This window comes from Aphelocoma coerulescens, chromosome 28 (genome assembly GCF_041296385.1).
Source record: "Aphelocoma coerulescens isolate FSJ_1873_10779 chromosome 28, UR_Acoe_1.0, whole genome shotgun sequence".
Classification (NCBI taxonomy): domain Eukaryota; kingdom Metazoa; phylum Chordata; class Aves; order Passeriformes; family Corvidae; genus Aphelocoma; species Aphelocoma coerulescens.
This window is the reverse complement of record NC_091041.1, coordinates 4,971,827-4,990,480: the sequence shown is the minus strand read 5'-3', so window position 1 is coordinate 4,990,480 and position 18,654 is coordinate 4,971,827. Positions and strand designations below refer to the sequence as shown.

Below are 18,654 nucleotides of genomic sequence, written 5' to 3'. Positions count from 1 at the left end.
TTTTCCTGTTTATTTTTGGGTTTTGGTTTTGGGTTTTTTTTTGGTCAGACACATTTTCTGTCCTGTCTGGGCTGATTCTCGAGGCTGGGCTGGCCCGGGAAAGCTGCAGTGGGAAAGCAGGGGGGACAGTCAGGGGTGGCTCGGGGGCCTCTCCTTCCCCACCCGGGGCCTCTCGCAGCACAGATTGCTCCCACTCCGGGGCACATCCAGGAGGATTCCTCACTCCTGGAACACCAAATTTTGGGGGTCTTGAGGTGAGAGCTGCATCCCGAGCTGCTGCTGGCCGGGAGGAGGAGGAAGGATGGGCTCCCCACAGGCAGAGCTGGGGGATTTGGGATTGGGGGCCCTGCGGATGGGAGGAGGGGGCACAGACTGGGAGGTGGGATCCTTTTTAGAGCCTTTCCCTTGGGATTTCTCATCTCCTTCCCCCTGATCCCAGCTTTGCCCCCCTGCCTGCTCCCCAGCCCGCCAGGACCACCCACCCTGTCCCAGGGGCCATCCCCAGGACACCCCGATGTCCCTGGTGCCCCAGGGGGTCACTGCCGAGCCAGAGGCTGTCCCCATCCCAGGACAGTTGTCCCCTCAGCCATGGATGAGCTGGGAGGTTGTTTTCCAGCAGCTGATCTCCTGCAATCCCACGGAGCGCAGCAGAGCTGTGGGAGGATGGTCCATGAGCAGGATCTGCTCTTTCTTGAAGCTCTCCTCTTGCCTGGAGGAATTTGGTCGCTCTTTGTTTCTCCATCAGGAAAATAAATGTGAGGCAGAACCACAACTCTTGGACATCTCTTGGTTTCCAGCTCTTGGGAAAGAAAGATCTGGCAATGCAGTGGTGGGGAATGGCAGTAGGAACACCGGGTGGGATTGTCTGGCCCCCTGGATCAGCTCCAGGAGGGGCTGCCTGGGGTGAGCAGTGACTTCAAAAATGGGAAAGTCCTTAAAAATGTCTCTTTCCCCCTCTTTTCCTTCCAGAAAGGGAACTCCAGGACGGCTCCTTGGCACCCAGGGGCTGCTGCCAAAATCCATCCTCCTCCAAGGGCAGCAGGGACCCTGCAGCTGGACAAAGCTCTCGGGGGACTCTCGGAATTGGGGCCACCATGGGGGATTTGTGGCTGGCCAGGCTCCTGCTGGGCTGCACGGCCGTGCTGGTGGTGGCACCGGCCCGGGGACAGTACGAGGGGGACTTGCAGACAGACAGATTTGCAGCCTACGAGGAGAGACCCCCAAACAGAGTGAGGAGAAGGGGCCAGGACTCCCTGCGAGGGTGAGTTTGAGCTCTGTCTCTTTGATAAAGCAGATTTTGGGTTGTTATCATGGCACATGGAGCTGGGCTGGCAGGATTGCCATTCCCTGAGCTCGGGAAGGAGTTGGATCTGCAGCAGGGAAGCTGCTGGCACAGGGAACAGCCAGGCGGGATCCCATGGGAGCAGTGCTGGGCACTGAGCTCCTTTTGGGGTCACAGCACCTCGGGCTCACCTGCAGGGACTGAAGAGTCCCTACACCCACCCGGTGGGTGGGTTTGTCTTCCCTGGGAGGGTGGGCACCGATTTCCCAGAGAAGCCGTGGATTTCCCATCCCTGGCAGTGTCCCAGGCCAGGCTGGATGGGGCTTGAAGCAGCCTGGGACAGTGGAAGGTGTCCCTGCAGGGGTGGCACTGGATGGGCTTTAAGGTCCCTTCCAACCCAAACCATTCCATGACCTGCAGCGGTGGCTCTGCCTGTTCTTCCCACGTCACCTGTGGGATGTTGTTACCCCGGGATTTGCCCCTGGAGTCCCTCTGGCTCCGCTCCCAGGTGCTGTGGCTGTGCTGGGAGGGTTTTGCCCCTGGGTGCTGCTTTGGGAAGGGGCCACACTCAGTCCCTTGGGGCGGCTCCTGCTCGCTCCCAGATCCGTGCGAGACCGGAGCCGTTTTCCACCTGAGGAGGGAGTCAGGGCCCAGCAGGAGAGCCCCGGGCTGAGCTCGGCTCTGCTGCTCTAAGATGGTTCCTGGCCCGCGTTGATCCTGGGTTATTTTAAGTCCGTCTGGCTGCAGCTCCTGGGAGCGTTCCCGTGTCAGTGGGCAGGAGCAGAGCGGGATCCACGCGCGGGGCCGGGCTGTGCCAGAGCCTCGGGAATGCTGGAATGCTGCTGGAATGGAGGGAGTGCTCTGCTCCCAGCCCAGCCAGGCCAAAGGGTTGCAGCTGGAGCCCTGGGGATGGAGGCAGCTCCTCCTGGAATTCCAGCCTGCATGGCCTCCCCTCCTGCTATGATGCCCTTGGAAAAGAGGGACAACGACTGCCCAGGGATTTGGGCTTTTCAAACTCCCCATGTGCATCCCCTGGGATTACTCCTAAGGAATTGTGCCATGCTCATCCTTCAGATAAAACATCCCAAATCAGACAAAACATCCCAGATCTTTATGGGGTTGGAGTGGAGGATCTCCAGAGGTCCCTTCCAACCCCACCCATTCCAGGGGGCTGTGATTAACGGGAATGAAGCTGCTTCTTGAAAAAACCTCTCTCCTCCAGCATTCCCAGCATTCCCACCTTCTCCTCAGTCCCTTCCCCTCCATGGAAGCCAGGCTTGGCTCAAGGCACCCAATTTCTTCATTCCCAACCCCAGCTCTGGGTTTTCCATCTCCCTCCGGCCCTCCCTCACCCTGGGATGATGCTCTGCCACATCCACAGGCTCCCATTGACCCTGGGGCTGTGTGGCTGATTCCTGGCTCTCAGAAAGGATTGGAAGGCATTGATGTGGGCATGGATAACAGGAGGAAAAGGGAGGGCAGAGAAGGAAATAAATATTCCCATTGTTCCCGGCACCCAAAGGAAAAGGCCACTGGTGTCCAGTGGTCTTGGAACACTCAGGGACTGGAGTGACTAGATCCAGTTGCAAAAATTCCTTACAGTCAAATCCCTTTGACTTCTGGGCAGGCTGAGAAGCCCAAATCCAAAGGGCCCTTAAAAACGAAGGGCAGGTTCTTGAGTGAGAAATGGCTCCTGCAACCCCTCCTGCACCTCAAACCCTCACTCAGGGCAGCAACCCCAGGCTCTGGCTTGGCTCCATTCCCCGTGGCTCCGGAGGGCTGGGATCACCCTGCTCCCTCCTTTCCCCTCCTGCCCTCTGGAGCCGCTGCTGCAGGAAGAGAACGCCCCTGGGATAAGCACGAGGAAATCTGTGCAGCTGGAACTGGAGCCCACTGAGGGATCATTGTTCCCCTGGCCCTGGGCAGAGCAGGGCTGTTCCTGGGGAGGGATTCCTGGTGGGCAGCACAGGGGGAGCTGCCAGGGCTGGAGCTGCTGCCTCAGGGGTTCCCAGGCTCCTTGTGGGGTGACCCTGGTCATGGCCTGGATTTGTGTCCAAATCTCTCCTTCCCAGCCCTTCAGCTGGAAATCTCCCTCTTTGAAACCCCTTTTCCAGGCAGAGAACCCCAGTGGGATGAGAACTGGGACATGTTTTAAATAAAGTCCTACTGGGCTTGGACAGCAGCTGCAGATGTCACCAGCCAGCTCCTGCAGAGCCAAAAATCCCAGGGATTCTCCTGTGGATTCCCCAAAATGGTGCTGATCCCTTGTCCTTGAAACAATTCTGGAGAGCTGCCATTGTGGATCAGCATTGGGAGGTTGGACTTTATGATCTCAGAGGTTGTTTCCAAATTTAAAAATTCTGGGATCTTCCCTGGCCTGGCTTCTGCTGCTTTGAGGCCTCAGGATCCTTTGGTGCTGTGGAATTTCCCTTTGGGCAAAGCAGGTCAGTCACAATTCCAGGTTTGGTTCTCTCAGAGTGGCCAAAGGAATGAACCAAGGGGGGATTTTCTCGGCACAGCTTGAAATGCAAATAAAGGTTGGGTCAGCTGTTTAAATTTGGAGTTGTTTCACAGTGTGGGCACGTGGGTGACCTTGACAACTGCATTTTGTGGAATTATCTCTTCTCCAAAGCCACACAGGGAACATTTAATCCCATTTATCCATGGTGTCCATTTAACAGCTCAGGACACCACTGCAAATATTTGCTTTGGCTTTGCCTTCACAGACCCCCAGCTTTCCCTTTCAGGAAGATAAACCAGTTTCAGTCTGGGATCTCTGCTGGTCTGAGCCTTCCCTTGGCTTCAGGGTTTGCAGGAAGGAATTTGGATAGAACTGGAATTAAAATCCAGCTGAGCTCAGCTGTGTCCCATGGGCTGGACTGGCACAGTCCCTGGGCACCACCCCAGGCACTGCCCTGGACACTCAGGTTGCTGTGAGAGGGTCCAAAAATTTGGATGTTGGGTCTGGATGGAGGAAAATGGAGAAATGTTGAGGATTTGCTGTTGGATTTAAGGGTGGAGCAGTGCAGAGTCCTGAGTGTTCTCCTGTGGGGAAACCTTCCCCGGCTTCCTGGACTGGCTGCAGCTCTGGTCATTTGTCTCCTGAAAGAATTTGTTTCCCAATGCGAGTTAATCAGAGTTTTCCTTTCCCACACCTTTTATTCCAGCTCCCAAAGCCTTTTACAGCATTTTCCTGCCATTCCTGGAGCATTTTATCCATGGCAGAAGTGTTTTCCCTCCCCAAATGCCTGGTGAAAGACAGACACATCCAAGGACTCAAGGGACAGCCACCAACCCTGACAAGATCGGGGTTTTCCCCTTCCTTTTGGGCATTTTTTTGCTCTCCCCTGCTGGGTTAATTGTTGGGATGATCCCTGAGGTGTTTTCTAGCCCCAGTGATCCTGGGATTTATCCTTGTCTGGGCCTCCCTTTCTCCCTCCATCTCCAAATCCTGTCATTTCCCACATGGGACAAGAAAACGGAGCCACACCAGAAGTTCAGAGAGAGAAATGGGACTCAGGTGACTTTTTAGGGAGGTTTTTAAACTCTGGAAGATAAAAATGCCCAAACATTGGTTCAGTTTCTCTTAAATATCATCCACAAGTGGCACAAACCAATTCCTGTGGGTTTTGTAGAATCCCAGAGTGGTTTGGCTTGGAAGGACCTCAAAGATCACCCAGAATCCACGGAAACCATGGGACTGGGAGGGAGGAGCTGCTCCCAGTGACTCTGGGTGCCCAACACGAGCTGTCCCTGCTGCTTTCCCTCCTCGAGGGTGCTTGGAGAGGCTTTGGAAAGAGGCTCCAGCAGTTCAGGCCAAAGGCTGGATGTGTTTCTGCTGGAATTACATTTATATGGAGCTCATTCCCATCCCAGCCTCCTTCAATAAAGGGGAAAGTATGAAATAAATGCAAAGCAGGGATTAAATGCAAAATAAACAAGCCTCTTATGCAGCCCTGCTTTCCCAAACAACAATTAATAAACGGATGGGGAGCCATAAACCACAGCCCAAGCCCGGCTTTAATCTGGCCTTAAACTCATTAAAGGAGAGACAATTTCAAATGAGCCTCTCCTGAAGGGCCCAGCCCTGACAAATCCCGTTCTGAGGCAGCACTGGAATGGGATTATTGCTTTAATGAACTCTTGAACAGTTTGCAGGAGCAGGAATGTGTGGAACAAAGGGAGAGCAGGGATGATTAGGCTGGGCCGTGCTGGCACTGCCATTTGCTGGGACCTCAGCGCTGCCTGTTTGTCCCGGGAAGAATAAAGGCCTGACTTCAAACACAACTCGTTATGTCAAGCCCATTAATTATGAACTGGCCCCTGCAAGTGAGAAGATGGATGGGGAGAGCATGTTGGGATGTTTGTGGGACCCTGCCCTGGCCCGGGCTGAGGGCAGCACACAGAGGTGGCCAAATTCATTGTGGGGAAAAGGGAACGGGAGCAGCTTCCAGTGGATTTTGGACACCTCCTCATTTTCCACTGGGGAACGGAGAGGGAAATGTTGGAGCTGCAGAACAGGAGCTGAGGGATGCAGGGGGATTCTCCATCCCCTCCCTGAGCTGGGATGCAAAGGAGGGGGAAAGCCAAGGGCTGGGATTTGGGGCCACAGGACACAAATGAGCCTGGAGCTGACTCTGGGATGATGTTTCAGATCAAGGCTGGAGCTCCATCACCTCTGAGTGTCCTCAGAGAGGGGCACAGGTGTGTTCCAGCAGCATTTCCATCCAGGTCCATCCCTGACCTTGCAGTTCCACCAGAATCTTAGGAATTAGAAAGGTTTCAAACCCACTGGAGGTGGCACTTGGGGACATGCTGGTGACCGTGGGGGTGGCGCTGGCTGATGATCTCAAAGGTCCTTTCCAGCCTCAACAATTCCATGATTCTCTGAACCAAGGTGCTCCTCAGAGGCAGCAGAAGCTGAAATGTCCCGATTTTTAACTCAGTCCTGGATTTCAGGGAGCCAGAGCCCCTCGTTGGGAGGGGAAATGAGCTTTAACTACAATGATTTAAACACTTCAAAAACCAAATCAGCAAAAGAGCCCCAAATTTCCTTCAGTAAAGGTGCAACTGGAGTTCTGCCCCTGTGATCCAGCCACCTCTGGAGCACATTCCTGCTTCCAGCTCCACGTCCTCCACACGTCCCAGCCTTGTTCCCAGCCAGGGCTGGAATACTACGAACAACACCAGGAACAACGTGAAGGCAGCACTTGGAAACCTCTGACTCGAGACTTTTGTTCCTCAGTTTTCCTTGGGCCCTGATTTATGTTGTGAAATGGTTGATCTTGGCCTCCTGGCCATGGCTGGGTTCTCTTGTTTTTGGCAGGAATCGTGAGGGAGAATATTGGAATGGCAAAGGAATATCTGGCAGAGGAGCGCAGAGGTTATATGGGTTTTGTCTGGAAGTTTTAAGGGCTGTATTTGAAGTTTCAGAATTTAAGGGGGGGAAAAAAAAGGGGAGAGTTGGTGGTGCTGCTTTCCAAATGAAAGTGTGAAGCAGTTCCTGGAAATCAGTTGGATTTTCAGTCTTTTTTCGAAGGAAAAGGTTCCTTTGTGGTCTGCAGGGGTTGAATTGAATTTTCACCAAAAGGGAGATTTTCCTACCATCACTCACAGGAGGTGTGTGAAGAACTCAATAAAGGGGAAAAATGCTCTTATGGCCAAAGCAAAGGTGTAGAACAAGATTTGGTAGATCCCCCCCCTTGCTGAAAAGATATAAACCAGAAAAGGATCAGGATTATGAGGCTTGAGCCTGGCTTTACCCAGAGCAGCTGGAACCCAACCCCTGCACAGCCTTGGCGAGACTTTCCTCCTGTTTTGCTTCGTTCCTTTGATGAACCCGAGTAAGAATGGTTTAAAAAATTAATTCCAGCTCCCAGAGGTGAGGCCCTGGAAGAGATTTCCCAGAGCAGCTGTGGCTGCCCCTGGATCCCTGGAAGTGTCCAAGGCCAGGCTGGAGCACCCTGGGACAGTGGGAGGTGTCCCTGCCCATGGCAGGGGTGGAATTGTATGGGATTGAAGGTCCTTCCAACCCAAACCAGTCTGGGATTTTATGATCCCATGTTTCTACGTGCTGAGTTTGGAATATTTTTGTGCTGGAATGTTACACATCCAAATTTCTGTTGGAAGTTCTGAGGCTTGTGGCTTTTCCTCGAGGCGCAGACATTCAGCACCTCTCACCTTTACACCCCAGCTCTTAGGACCAAAAATAATTGGAATTGTTGGGACTTGAATCCATTCCTAAAAGTCCTCAGGAGCTGCTCTGGAGAACCAGGGATGGGTGGAATTCAGAACCCCCTTTGCAGGACCTTGGCACTGTCCCTGCATTGAGCAGGGGCAGATCTGACATTTCCAGGGGGATTTCTGGAATTTTTCCTTTGTAAATTCCTCATCAAACACAGCCAGGCCTGGGGGAGCAAGCAGAGAACTCCTCAAAGTGAGAATTCCCTGGAATGAATCCTTGCAGCGTTTACAGGGGGGGTCTGGTCAGTCCCAAAGGAGGAGGACACGGATGTGCTGCGGATCCCAAAGTCAGCATTGCTCGGGATCTGTTCCCATGCCCTGACACAATCCCAAATCCCTCTGCGGGGGGAGATGCTTTCCCAAAACCCCCCTGACATTTGGCACCAGTTATTGTCCCCTGGTGATCCCCACCGAGGCCAGGGGGGCTCCAGAGCTGTCCCCACTCATTGTCAGGGCTGATCCCAGGGGTGCAGCAAAAAACCGGGCACAGACCAAAACCAGAGCAAATCCTGAACTGGGGGAAGAATTTCCAGCTTGGATGGAGAGGTGGGATCATTGTCCCTGGAAAACCACAGGCTGAAGTCATCCACATTCATGTGATTTCACTCTGAATTTCACAATGAGAGAAGGGCTGCGGGGGGGTCACAGATAATCCCCAAAGAAACTTCCCTGTCTCTTCCTTAAAGAAGCTTTTCCATGGATAGCAGACATCCGTCTTTTGGCACTGAAAATCCTCATCATCCTGAAATTTGGGAAATTTTCACTGGTGAAGCAAAGGCTGCCTCTGGATGGTTGGGAAAACCTGGAGTCGATGGCCATTCCCAAAGGTGAACAAGTTGGGAATTGGCTGAATCTCTTCCTGGAGGGTTTGGTTTCTCCCACAAATTTTTCTTAGGATGAGACTTGAAGACAGAAGAACTTTCCAATAAGGAAAGGGACAGGGAAGGTGGGAACTGGGAATTCCATTCTCCCCTGTCAGAGCGGCTGCTCCCCAAACTGGAGGAGTTGGCAGAACAGGAGAGAGATCCCGCGGCTCGAGTTACCCAGAGAATGCAGAGAGAGAAAGGCAAAATAACTGGGAAATATTGGGACGTTCCCAAAATACTGGCAAAGCTGAATGGATCCCAAAGTTAGGAGAGAGTGCTCAAGCAGGAGAGCGAGAAAGAGCTCCCCTGGAATCTGAGCCTGCGGGGATTCTCAGCACGGCCTTCCCTCACTGTTTCCCTCCCTCTCCAGCCTTTCCCAGGATCTGGCAACACCCGCAGCACCGAGCCCTTCCCAGCTCCTTTCCCAGCCCCTCGGCCGCATCCCGGGACTCCCGGTGGCCTTTCCCAGGTTCCTGCAGCCCCCTCCAGGTGCCGCGTGTGTCCCGTCCCCTGGGCCGTGTCCCCGGCCCGGCTCCCGCTGGGATCCGCTATGGATTTGGGAGGAGGCTCCTCCTGCCCACGTTTCACATCCAGCGTTTCCCATCCCACGGCTCTGTTCCAGCGGGTTTTGCCTCGTTTCCCAGCTCTCCGCTGGAGGCAGTGCCAGAGGGCAGCGCTCGGTGCCATCCTTTGAAATTCCCGCTGACTCCGTCCCTGTTTATCTCCGTAACCCCGGGGTTTGTTTCGAGAGCACAAAGGCGATGCCGAGCGTTTGTTTTCCCTCTGTCCTTCCTCAGCAGCCCTCTTTTAGTCACAGTCACCGCATTTGCATAATTCTCATTAGCGAATGAGCCCTTTCAGCCGCACAGAAGGTGAGAAGGGACGATCCATCCATGGAAAAACGCTCCAGGACTGCGCCCGCTCTGGGAAAGACCCCCAAGGAGGCAGAGCTGAGAGTGAGGAGGGGGGAAAAAAACCTCTGTATTTTTAAATTTAATTTTTAATTGAATTTTTAATATATATTTTTTAAAAAATTAATTGTGTCCTCATCCCTGGCAGTGTCCAAGGCCAGGTTGGACGGGGCTTGGAGCAGCCTGGGACAGTGGAAGGTGTCCGTGTCCCTGGCAGAGGTGGAATTCCATGAGTTTTAAGGTCCTTCCATCCAAACCATTCTGTGATTCCATGATTTTAAGACATCCCTTTCATCCCGACCTTCTTTCTGATGGAAATGAGGGATTCCAACTTGTGTTTCCTGGCACTGAGCAAACTGCTGATAATTCCAAAAGCAATTTTATCTCAAATTTACTGAAGATGTTATTCCCCCCCCCCCCCCCCCCTTACAAACCAGCGTTGTCCTTCTGGAGTTACCGCTTTGGAATCTCATTCCCTTCTCCCTCTGGGTCATTCCTGGGACACCATTAATCCCAGCCCCTTCACAGTGGATTCTCCCCATGGTTTATTTTGAAACTCCACTAATTTTTAGCAGATGCTCAGCAAGGTTCACTTTGGGAGGAACAATTGGCATCTTTTAGTTTCACCCTCCATCTCCCAGGATCCCTGCACGAAATCCTTGGATGGATCCCTTTTGGGAAGAGGTGCTGTCTGCCCCCTAATTAAAAATCCTCCACTTTATCCATTCCACTGAACTCCCTTCTCTCTCGGTCCGTGGGATTGATGCCACATTCCTCTTCCTCCACTGATTTTGACCTAACCCCTCCAAAATTCTAAATGGGAGGGAATGGAGTTTGGAGGGAGATGTCCCGCAGGGAGCTCTTCCCTGCTCTCCTGCAGAGCCTGGATTTATCCAAAGGCACTGGAACAGAGGGAAAAACCCCAAACTGTGTTTGATTTTCAGCCCCAACGTCTGTGGCTCGAGGTTCCACTCCTACTGCTGTCCCGGCTGGAAAACCCTGCCTGGAGGGAACCAGTGCATTGTCCGTGAGTATCCCTTTATCCCTTTATCCATTTTACCCATTTCCCTGCTCCAAGGGAGCTGCCAGCCCCGTGGGAAGGAATTCCCAGCTCCCACTGCAGAGCTCAGGACGGGGCAGGAGCAGGGATTGTGGGAATTCCCAGCTCCGCTAATCCCGATTAAACCAGGGTGGCTCCAACTGGTCCCGGTTATTTAATTCAGCCTTTAATCCTCTCCTGAGGTGTCCCTTGGCCGTGCCTGCTTTGGGACAGGAGGCTCCTGACGAAGTGGTTTTGCTGCTGAGGAAGTGATTTCCTCCTTGTTCCCATGGAATAATTCAGTTGGACACCAGCTGATGGTGACACTGCAGACCTGGTGTCACCAGAGGTGTCTCCCAGAGGGAATTTGCATCTTTGAGGGGCCACAGGAGGATGGTTGAGATAAATCTCACCTGGACTGGGAGGCTTCCTTGCTGTCTGGGCTCTCCAGGGCTGGAGAATCCATGAATGGGCTGATGTCCTGCATTTCTGCAGGATAAAGGTGTCCCTGCCCGTGGATGGGATGGGATTTAAGGTCCTTCCCACTCCTGCTCTGCCCACAGAGGTGCCCCAGGCCCTCCCTGGGTGATTCATATCCCGAGGGATGAATCCAGAGCCAGAGCCAGGTCTGTGAGTGAGTTCCATGTGCTAATCCCAGTGTCCCTCTGTGCCACCAGCAATCTGCAGGAATTCCTGCGGGGATGGATTCTGCTCCCGGCCCAACATGTGCACCTGCTCCAATGGACAACTTTCCCCCAACTGCGGCTCAGCTGGAGGTAAGGGAATTCTGCTGCTGATCCCAGGGGTTCTGTGCTCTCCCAAAAGGGAAAGGAATCGAATCTCTGCAGTTCTACCCTGAACTGGGCAGAGCCCACAAAATATTTTGGGGTGCTTTCCCTGAAGGCTTTTCCTGCAGAAATAAACGGGATTTTGGAGTGTTTTAAGGTCTCAGATGGAGAGAGACGCCCCAGGAATTAATTTCCCATCAGTGCCCAGCTGCAGAGGAGCCTCTGTGATAAAGTGACCCCTCAAACCCCCAGTCAGGGGGTGCCTGGGAGAGGGAAGTTCCCAGGATCTGCTTCCCAGGTGCCACATTTCGCTCCAGATATCCCTGCGGATGCCCCGGGAAGCAGCGGAGTCTCGGGGACGGGAAGGTGCTGGAGCCACGAAACTCCGGGAGTCAGGGTCCATGTGGGAGCAATCAGGGAGGAATTCCAGGAATGCCGAGAGCAGTGCATCCATCTGGGCACGGCCGTGGCATTCCCGGGAGCCCGGGCTGGATGTGAGGGGGGGGCTCCTCTGCGGGGGCTCCTCCAATCTGGAATTCGCTGTTGGGGGCTGGATTTCTGTGGAAAAGCAGACAAATTGTGCATTCCAGAGGCAAGAAAAGCCACTGTGCCTCCTCTGGAATAACAAAGAGCGGCGTTTCCTGCCTGGTTTCCTGCTCCAGGGAGTAAAGATGTTTTAGGAGTGCTCTGAAGGGGCTGTTTAGGTGGAGTAGGGAGTGAGTAGAGACAAAAACCCCACAGCTGATCCCTGGCAGAGCCACTGATCCCTTCCAATAAGTTGTAGGACTAATCCAGTCCAATCCAATCCTGGGAAAAGCTAACGAGGACGAGCTGCCATCCTCCTTTTCCTGCCATTTCTCCTTTTCCGACAACTTTGGCCTCTGCTGCCCTGGCAATTCCTGATAAGGCCTTGAAATTCCTGGTTGGAAGGTGTTCTTCTGCATTGCAGATCCACAGGGGACTCCAACAGTGCCAGGCTTGGACACTCCGAGGCTGGACTGGGCTTGGAGCAACCCGGGACAGTGGAAGGTGCCTGCCCATGGAAGGGGTGGAATGGGATGAGCTTTAAGGTCCCTTCCAGCCCAAACCTGTTGGGGATTCCCTGATAAATCAGAAGATGATGGGATCTCAGGGATTTTGGGATCATGGCAGGAGTCAGAAATGGGACCAGGAAGAGTCTTTGCCAGTTGGTTGGAAATTTCTGGACCAGGACTCTTCTTGTGTCCAGAGCCTGAAGTCCCTGAATTCCTCAGCTCCTCTGAACCTTATCCCAAGCTCCCTGCAGTGCGAGGCTCGGGATGTGCAGGGAGGAGCTGCCTGGGGCCAGCTGTGACACACAGACCCCTCCCAGCCCCCTCTGTCTCCGGGCAGCCTCCCAGATGTGCTGGAATTGCTTTCCCGGGGCTGCCTGAGTGAGCTGAGGACTGTAGGGAAGCAGATTCCAGATTGGAGCCTTTTCCCAGTAGGAACGGCCTTGTGTCTGGTGATCCAGGCAAGGCTTTGAAGCCTCGAGCTCCGTTTCCTGAAGGATTAAACTCCCATCTAAATTTGGGCTGAGCCCTGGCCGTGGAGCACGAGGAAGACGAGGAGACATCGGGACGGATCCAAACCAGCCCTGGATCCAATGTCCAGCCCTTGTGCCGAGCACTTGGAGCACGGAGACTTCCCAGCCCACCCCTCCCTGCTCCCAGAACTCCCACAAACCAGCAGCAGCCACAGAATTATCCCACTTGCACACTTGGGAGCCCTGCTGCTCCTGGACAGGCACTTGGCCCCAGCTCTTCCCAGCCTGGAGCTGGTGTTGGAGGAGCCACAGCTGAGCCTCCACTCCCACAAATCTGGCCCCTGGAGCTGCCGGATCCTGGCCCCTCCTCTCCCTGGCAGCCGGAGCTGAGCTCTCTGTGGGGTTCTGATGTGAATCCACTTTTCGGGTGACTTGCTCCAGCCTCGGGCCCTTGCCGTTGGAGTGGTCGCACTTTCCCGAGGAGGAATGGGCTGTTCCAGGCATTCCAGAGGGAAAGCTGGGTGACCTGGGGTTGTAACTCGGTGTTGAGCCCCAAACCTCCCTTTTTGGGCTGCTTTAATCCCAAATTCCTTAAACATCACGGAGTGATGAAACAGTTAAAGCCAACACTTTGTGTCCACAGCAGGATCAAACTTCCAGTTTATTTACTGCTATTGTTTTCCTGCAGTGCCTCAGTCACATCCAGTGGGTCATAATCCAGTGGGAAAGCTGAACTCTCACATGGAAGAATGGAGGATTCGTGCTTTTCTTTCCAAATTCCTTAAAAAAACCCTCTCCCAGTAACCGGATCTTGCCAAGGAGGCCACGTTGTGTTTGCAAAAGGAGAAATGTCTTAGAGTTGATGGTTTCCCCCCACCAGAGAAATTCCATCCCCCCAAACACCTCAGAAGGCTTTGATAGGGAGGAATTTGGAAGATTTGACAGCCCGAAGTGTGAAAAGGGTTGAAAACGGAGCAATAATGGAAAACAGCGATAAAAAGGGTGGGAAATATTGGAAAAGTGTAAAATCCTGAAAGAAAGGATTATGACAGGGAAATATCAGGAACTGTGCCCTTGTTTGCAGGAAATCCTAAAGCTGGAGAGGTTTAATTGGGGTGGATCCCTTAACGAAGGAGAAGGATGGATGCCTTTGGTGTGTGTGGAATGATGTTTGGGATGGAGTCAGGGAAAGCTTCATCCCCCAGAGGGTGGTGGCCACGGAACAGGATCCCAGGGAATGGGCACATTCCCAACCCTGCCAGAGCTCCAGGAGGGATGCACGGGGTGGGGTTGTTGGGGTGTCTGAAGTCAGGAGCTGGGTCCAGGATCCCTGGGGGTCCTCCCAGCCCAGCACATTCCATGACATCAGCAGCGTCCCCTGTCACTGAAGGACGTGGCCAGTCGCTGTCAGCTGGGCCAGGAATTCCCGGCCCATCCCGCCCTGCCTGGGATCCCGGGTGACGTTTCCTGTCCTGTCCCCAGTGCAGAGCTGCAGCCTGCGGTGCATGAACGGGGGCAGCTGCTCCGAGGAGTCCTGCCTGTGCCAGAAGGGATTCACCGGCACCTACTGCGGGCAGCGTGAGTGCGGGAGCGGGATGGGAACGGGATGGGAACGGGATGGGAACGGGAACGGGATGGGAGCGGGAGCGGGATGGGAACGGGATGGGAGCGGGAACGGGAACGGGAATGGGAACGGGATGGGAACGGGAGCGGGATGGGAACGGGAGCGGGATGGGAACGGGATGGGAACAGGATGGGAGCGGGAACGGGAACGGGAACGGGAACGGGAACGGGAACGGGAACGGGAACGGGAACGGGATGGGAACGGGAGCGGGATGGGAACGGGATGGGAATGGGAACGGGATGGGAACGGGGGTGGGATGGGGATGGGAACGGGATGGGAACGGGATGGGAATGGGAGTGGGAAAGGGAAAGGGCACCCAGGACACTCCAACGTCAGCGCTGTGTTCTCCTTCCTTCGGAATCTCAGCCCTCCCTCCTGAGCAATACAGACGCAGCTCTGTCTCAAAATATAGATATTTGATAGAATTAATAGATTAATTTATTTCCCAGCATAATATAGAATGAATTGATATGATAGAGATTTTTCAAATCATTATAATATATAGATAACGTTGCAGATAGCATTGTATGTACATTATATACTGTATATAATATATAGATAATACAGAATATATAGATGTGTTATATATCCTAATATATTCATAATACACATCCCATCATTATATCAGATAGTACATGCATCATGTATTATATATAATCATTATATATACCTTATTATATGATCATGATATTATTATATTTGCTATATTACAATTATTAAATCATTATATCATTTATAAATTATATACATTTATATATTTTATATCTATTGTACCATGTAACACATTTTAAGAAGCCTTTAGTAAGCAACTAAGCCCAATCTCCTTGAAAGAATCTCTTCTCAATTAGATCAGTTAGAACTTCCCAAATTCCAATCCCTGGATCCGTGTGGGAATCACTCCCAGTGAAGTCAATGAGAATTTTTAAAGCACCCCAAAGTCCCCCTGAGCTCTGCCTGATCCCTTGGTGCTGAAACTTTCCCAAAAGTTCAGCCGGAGGCAAAGGCTCCATATGGAAAATTTCACCCTGAGCAGCAAAAGCTTGGGAAAATTCTAAGGAGCAGCAGCCCAGGGCTGGGGATGGAACGTGCAGCCCTCACTACGTGCTGCTCCCAGCTCCACCCCGCGCCTTCCCGCTCTGGCAGGACATCCCAGCAGGGTCGGGAATGCTGCATCCCCCTGGCCCCGTCCCAGCAGGCAGATCCCGGCTCCTCGGCTCCGGGTGGGAACTGAGGCAGAGCCTGGGATCGGAGCTGGGAGCTGGGCACTGAGTGGGGTCTGTGCAGGGCAGGGGCCTGGGGGGTCCCTTCCTGCTCTGGAGCTTCCATCAATCCATGAGTTTATTCGGGACACTTCCTTCGGCTCCAGCCTGGGAGCTCTGAGTGCAGGGTTTAACCGAGGCTAGCAGGACTAAGTTTAAGTCAGGAATATTTTAAGCCAGTGACTATTTTAAGTCAGGGAACACCTGAGTGTTGCTCAGACCTCAGTTCCTTGCTCTGGGCACGTGGGATTGAGTCCCTGAGCAGCCTCCCCTTCTCCCACTCCAGCTTTTCCCTTTGTGCATTTTCCCATTTGTATCTGTTCATCCCGACCCTGCCACCTAAATCCCAAGGCTGGCCTGAGGGAACTGAGATTCCAGAGGGCAGAAAATCCTCTCCAGTACAATAGGAGTTTATGGCCTTTGCAGAAAGCGGCTCAGGCAGGGACAGGGAACAATTCTTCCCAGGAAAAAAATTAAAACCTCAGATTTTTCTCCGCGTTCGCTGCGCTGAGGCTCCGGATGGGAGAACACGGAGCTGGTGTTCCAAGCTCTGATACTCCAGCCGCGATGGAGGTGACATTCCGAGCTCTGCCAGCAGCGTGTGTCCCACTGAGGGGGTTCTCCGGGAGCAGAAGTGACGGAATTCCTGTTTTCCCTCGCAGCTGTGTGTGAGAACGGCTGCCAGAACGGGGGCAGGTGCATCGGGCCCAACCGCTGCGCTTGTGTCTACGGCTTCACCGGGCCCCAGTGCGAGCGAGGTAAGGGCGCCTTCCCTGCAGTGCCAGGCCACAGCAGCAGCAGCACAGCTGAGCTCCAGGCTGCATCCCACTCTCTGGGTTTAGGTCCGGACATTCTGGGTTTTGTTGAATTTCTGCTCGTGCCCAGCTGGTGCCCCAGGCACTCCATGGGATTCCTGGTTGTGGGATGAGATCTCCCCGGGATGTGGCTCGGGGTGGCTTTGCTGGGTTGACATTGGCTGGGTGTGAACAGAGAGATGGGAATTCCTGAAAGAAACTTCTGGAGAAGACTGGAAAATCCAAGTGTCCTGTGTGTGGGGAGAGGGGAAGAGGCAGGGGGCTGAGCAGGGGCAGACTTTGGGGCCAATGTATAAAATTCTTTACATAAAGGAGCATTTTCACAAAGCCTGCAGAGATTTGGCTGAGCCAGACTTGTGTGAGAGACAAAACAAATCCTCCAGCTGTGTCCACACAGCTCCTCCCCGCCAAGGCAAACAGAGCCTGCTCTGTCCGGCTGGGAACAGCATCCCGGGGGTTTGCAGCCAGGTGAGTGCTGGGACTGACCTTCCAGGGATAACCAGGGAGCCAGGGAACAGCTTAACCCTTCCAAGGGAAAACTGCGCTCCTGCTCCATCCCCGGGGCTGCTGAGAGGAGTCCCTGAGCACCAGGATTTGTGTCCTGTTGCTCCAGGGGGTGTTTGGTGGGTCCACAGGAATCCTTGGGAGTCTCCGTAACGAGATTCCAGCAGCAGGACCTTCTGTAGCTCTCAGTTCGGCTCCAGCCCTCACTCCTGAGGATTTTCCTGGGGAAGGATTAATTCAAAGCAGAGCCTGAAGCCCTTTCCTCACAGGGAGAGAGGACAAATCTCATCACAGAGCCAGGGAATGTCCTGCATTAGTAATGGGAGTAATGAGTGAGGAGCATAAACAAACACAAACCAAGCACAAGAAATTCCACCTCAGCAGGAGGGAAAACTTCTTTCCCTGGAGGTGGCAGAGCCCTGGAACAGCTGCTCAGGGATTTGGGGGTTCTCCCTGTCTGGAGACTCCAAACCCACCAGGTTCCTGTGTCACCTGCTCCAGGTGACCCTGGGTTGGACTGGATGATCTCCAGCCCCAGAATTCTGGGATTCTGAGGGCCCCATTCCTCACAAAAAGAACTCATCCCCCCCCAAATCCATCCAATTCCAGGTTTTTTTAAGGGCTTCGCTTGAATTTACTTTGCTATCGCCGTAGCAAGAAATAATTTTAGTTTTAAATTGGAATAAAGTGAATTTCTGAGTGCAAAGAACAGCTCCAGTAAGAGGCAGCTTTGTGCTGGGAGCAGAACAACCCCCCTCACACCTCATCCAGGAAATTCCCCTCTCCAGAGGTAAATACCCTTGGAGCGAGGAACTCACAGAATTCCAGCATCATTTCCTCCCTCTCCCTGACATCTTCGGGGACGAGGGACCGGGGGATATTTTGTGGAACCTGAGCCCCCATTACATCAGTGTGGGAGGAAAAGCTGCAGCCCAGAAAAGCTGAGGCTGTGGGGCCAGAGGCCAAGGGCTGGTCACGGTTCTACAGCACAGTGAAGGATTTTGATGTCATGGCTCTGATTTCACCCTCCCTCAAGTAGGAAAAAATGACCTGGACCAAGTGACTGAGCTCGACTCAGGTGATGTTTGGAGCTCCTCCTGTGCTCCAGGGATGAGGTTTTTAATTTGGGGCTGTTTTTCCAGCCAAATGAAATCTTCCCCATGGCGGCCATGGAAGAAAATCTTTTTTATTGGAAAAATGGATTTTTACAGGGACATTCTGCACCTTGGGAGGTCCCTCTGACCCCTGTGGCACAGGAGGCCCCTGGGGTGGGTTCTGCTCCTCGTGGTGCAAGGTTCCCAAAAGTTGAACCCAAAAACTCGTGGGTGGAACATTTCCCCCTGAGCTGGGCTCTCCAGTCCCGTATCCATGGAGGAATTGTGCCCATGGAAAGAAAAGAGTCACATTTTCCTCCTTCCCCTCCTCTCTTCTGCTTCCATCAAGGAGCAGCTTTTTATTTCTGAGGGTCCCTTTGATGTCCCTGCAGGGAGGATCCCTGGAATTCCACACTTCTGTGTCTGCAGATCCACCAAAATTTCTGACAGCTTTTGATTCCTGTTTTTTGGGAGGGGGGTCCTGTGAACCCAGGATTCCTTGGAACTCCTCCAATCCCAGCAAAGAGCTTTCCAGATACCCCCAGCTGCTGAAGTGTGGGGTGGAGGGATGAAGATGCTCCTGCCCATCACTAAAATCAGGGAAACCCAACTCAATTTTGTGCAATTCCTCTCTCAGGGGTGTCCTGGCCACCACCCCCTCCCAGCTCTTTATTCCAGGATAGGCAAATCCCACAAAACCTCTGCCCAAAAATGCTCCCACACAA

The 18,654-nt window shown here is 53.3% G+C and overlaps 1 protein-coding gene across 2 annotated transcripts in view; it reads left to right on the top strand.

Moving 5' to 3' along the window:
* Positions 1–1,094: 1,094 nt before the first annotated feature.
* Positions 1,095–18,654, top strand: part of FBN3 (fibrillin 3) — a 64,997-nt gene continuing 47,437 nt past the window's right edge. For both annotated transcript variants that reach the window (XM_068996942.1, XM_068996941.1), the window contains exons 1-5: positions 1,095–1,261; positions 10,247–10,329; positions 11,019–11,117; positions 14,116–14,211; positions 16,179–16,274. In XM_068996942.1, the coding sequence (XP_068853043.1) occupies positions 1,095–1,261; positions 10,247–10,329; positions 11,019–11,117; positions 14,116–14,211; positions 16,179–16,274 (541 nt within the window). The remainder of the gene's footprint in view (positions 1,262–10,246; positions 10,330–11,018; positions 11,118–14,115; positions 14,212–16,178; positions 16,275–18,654) is intronic.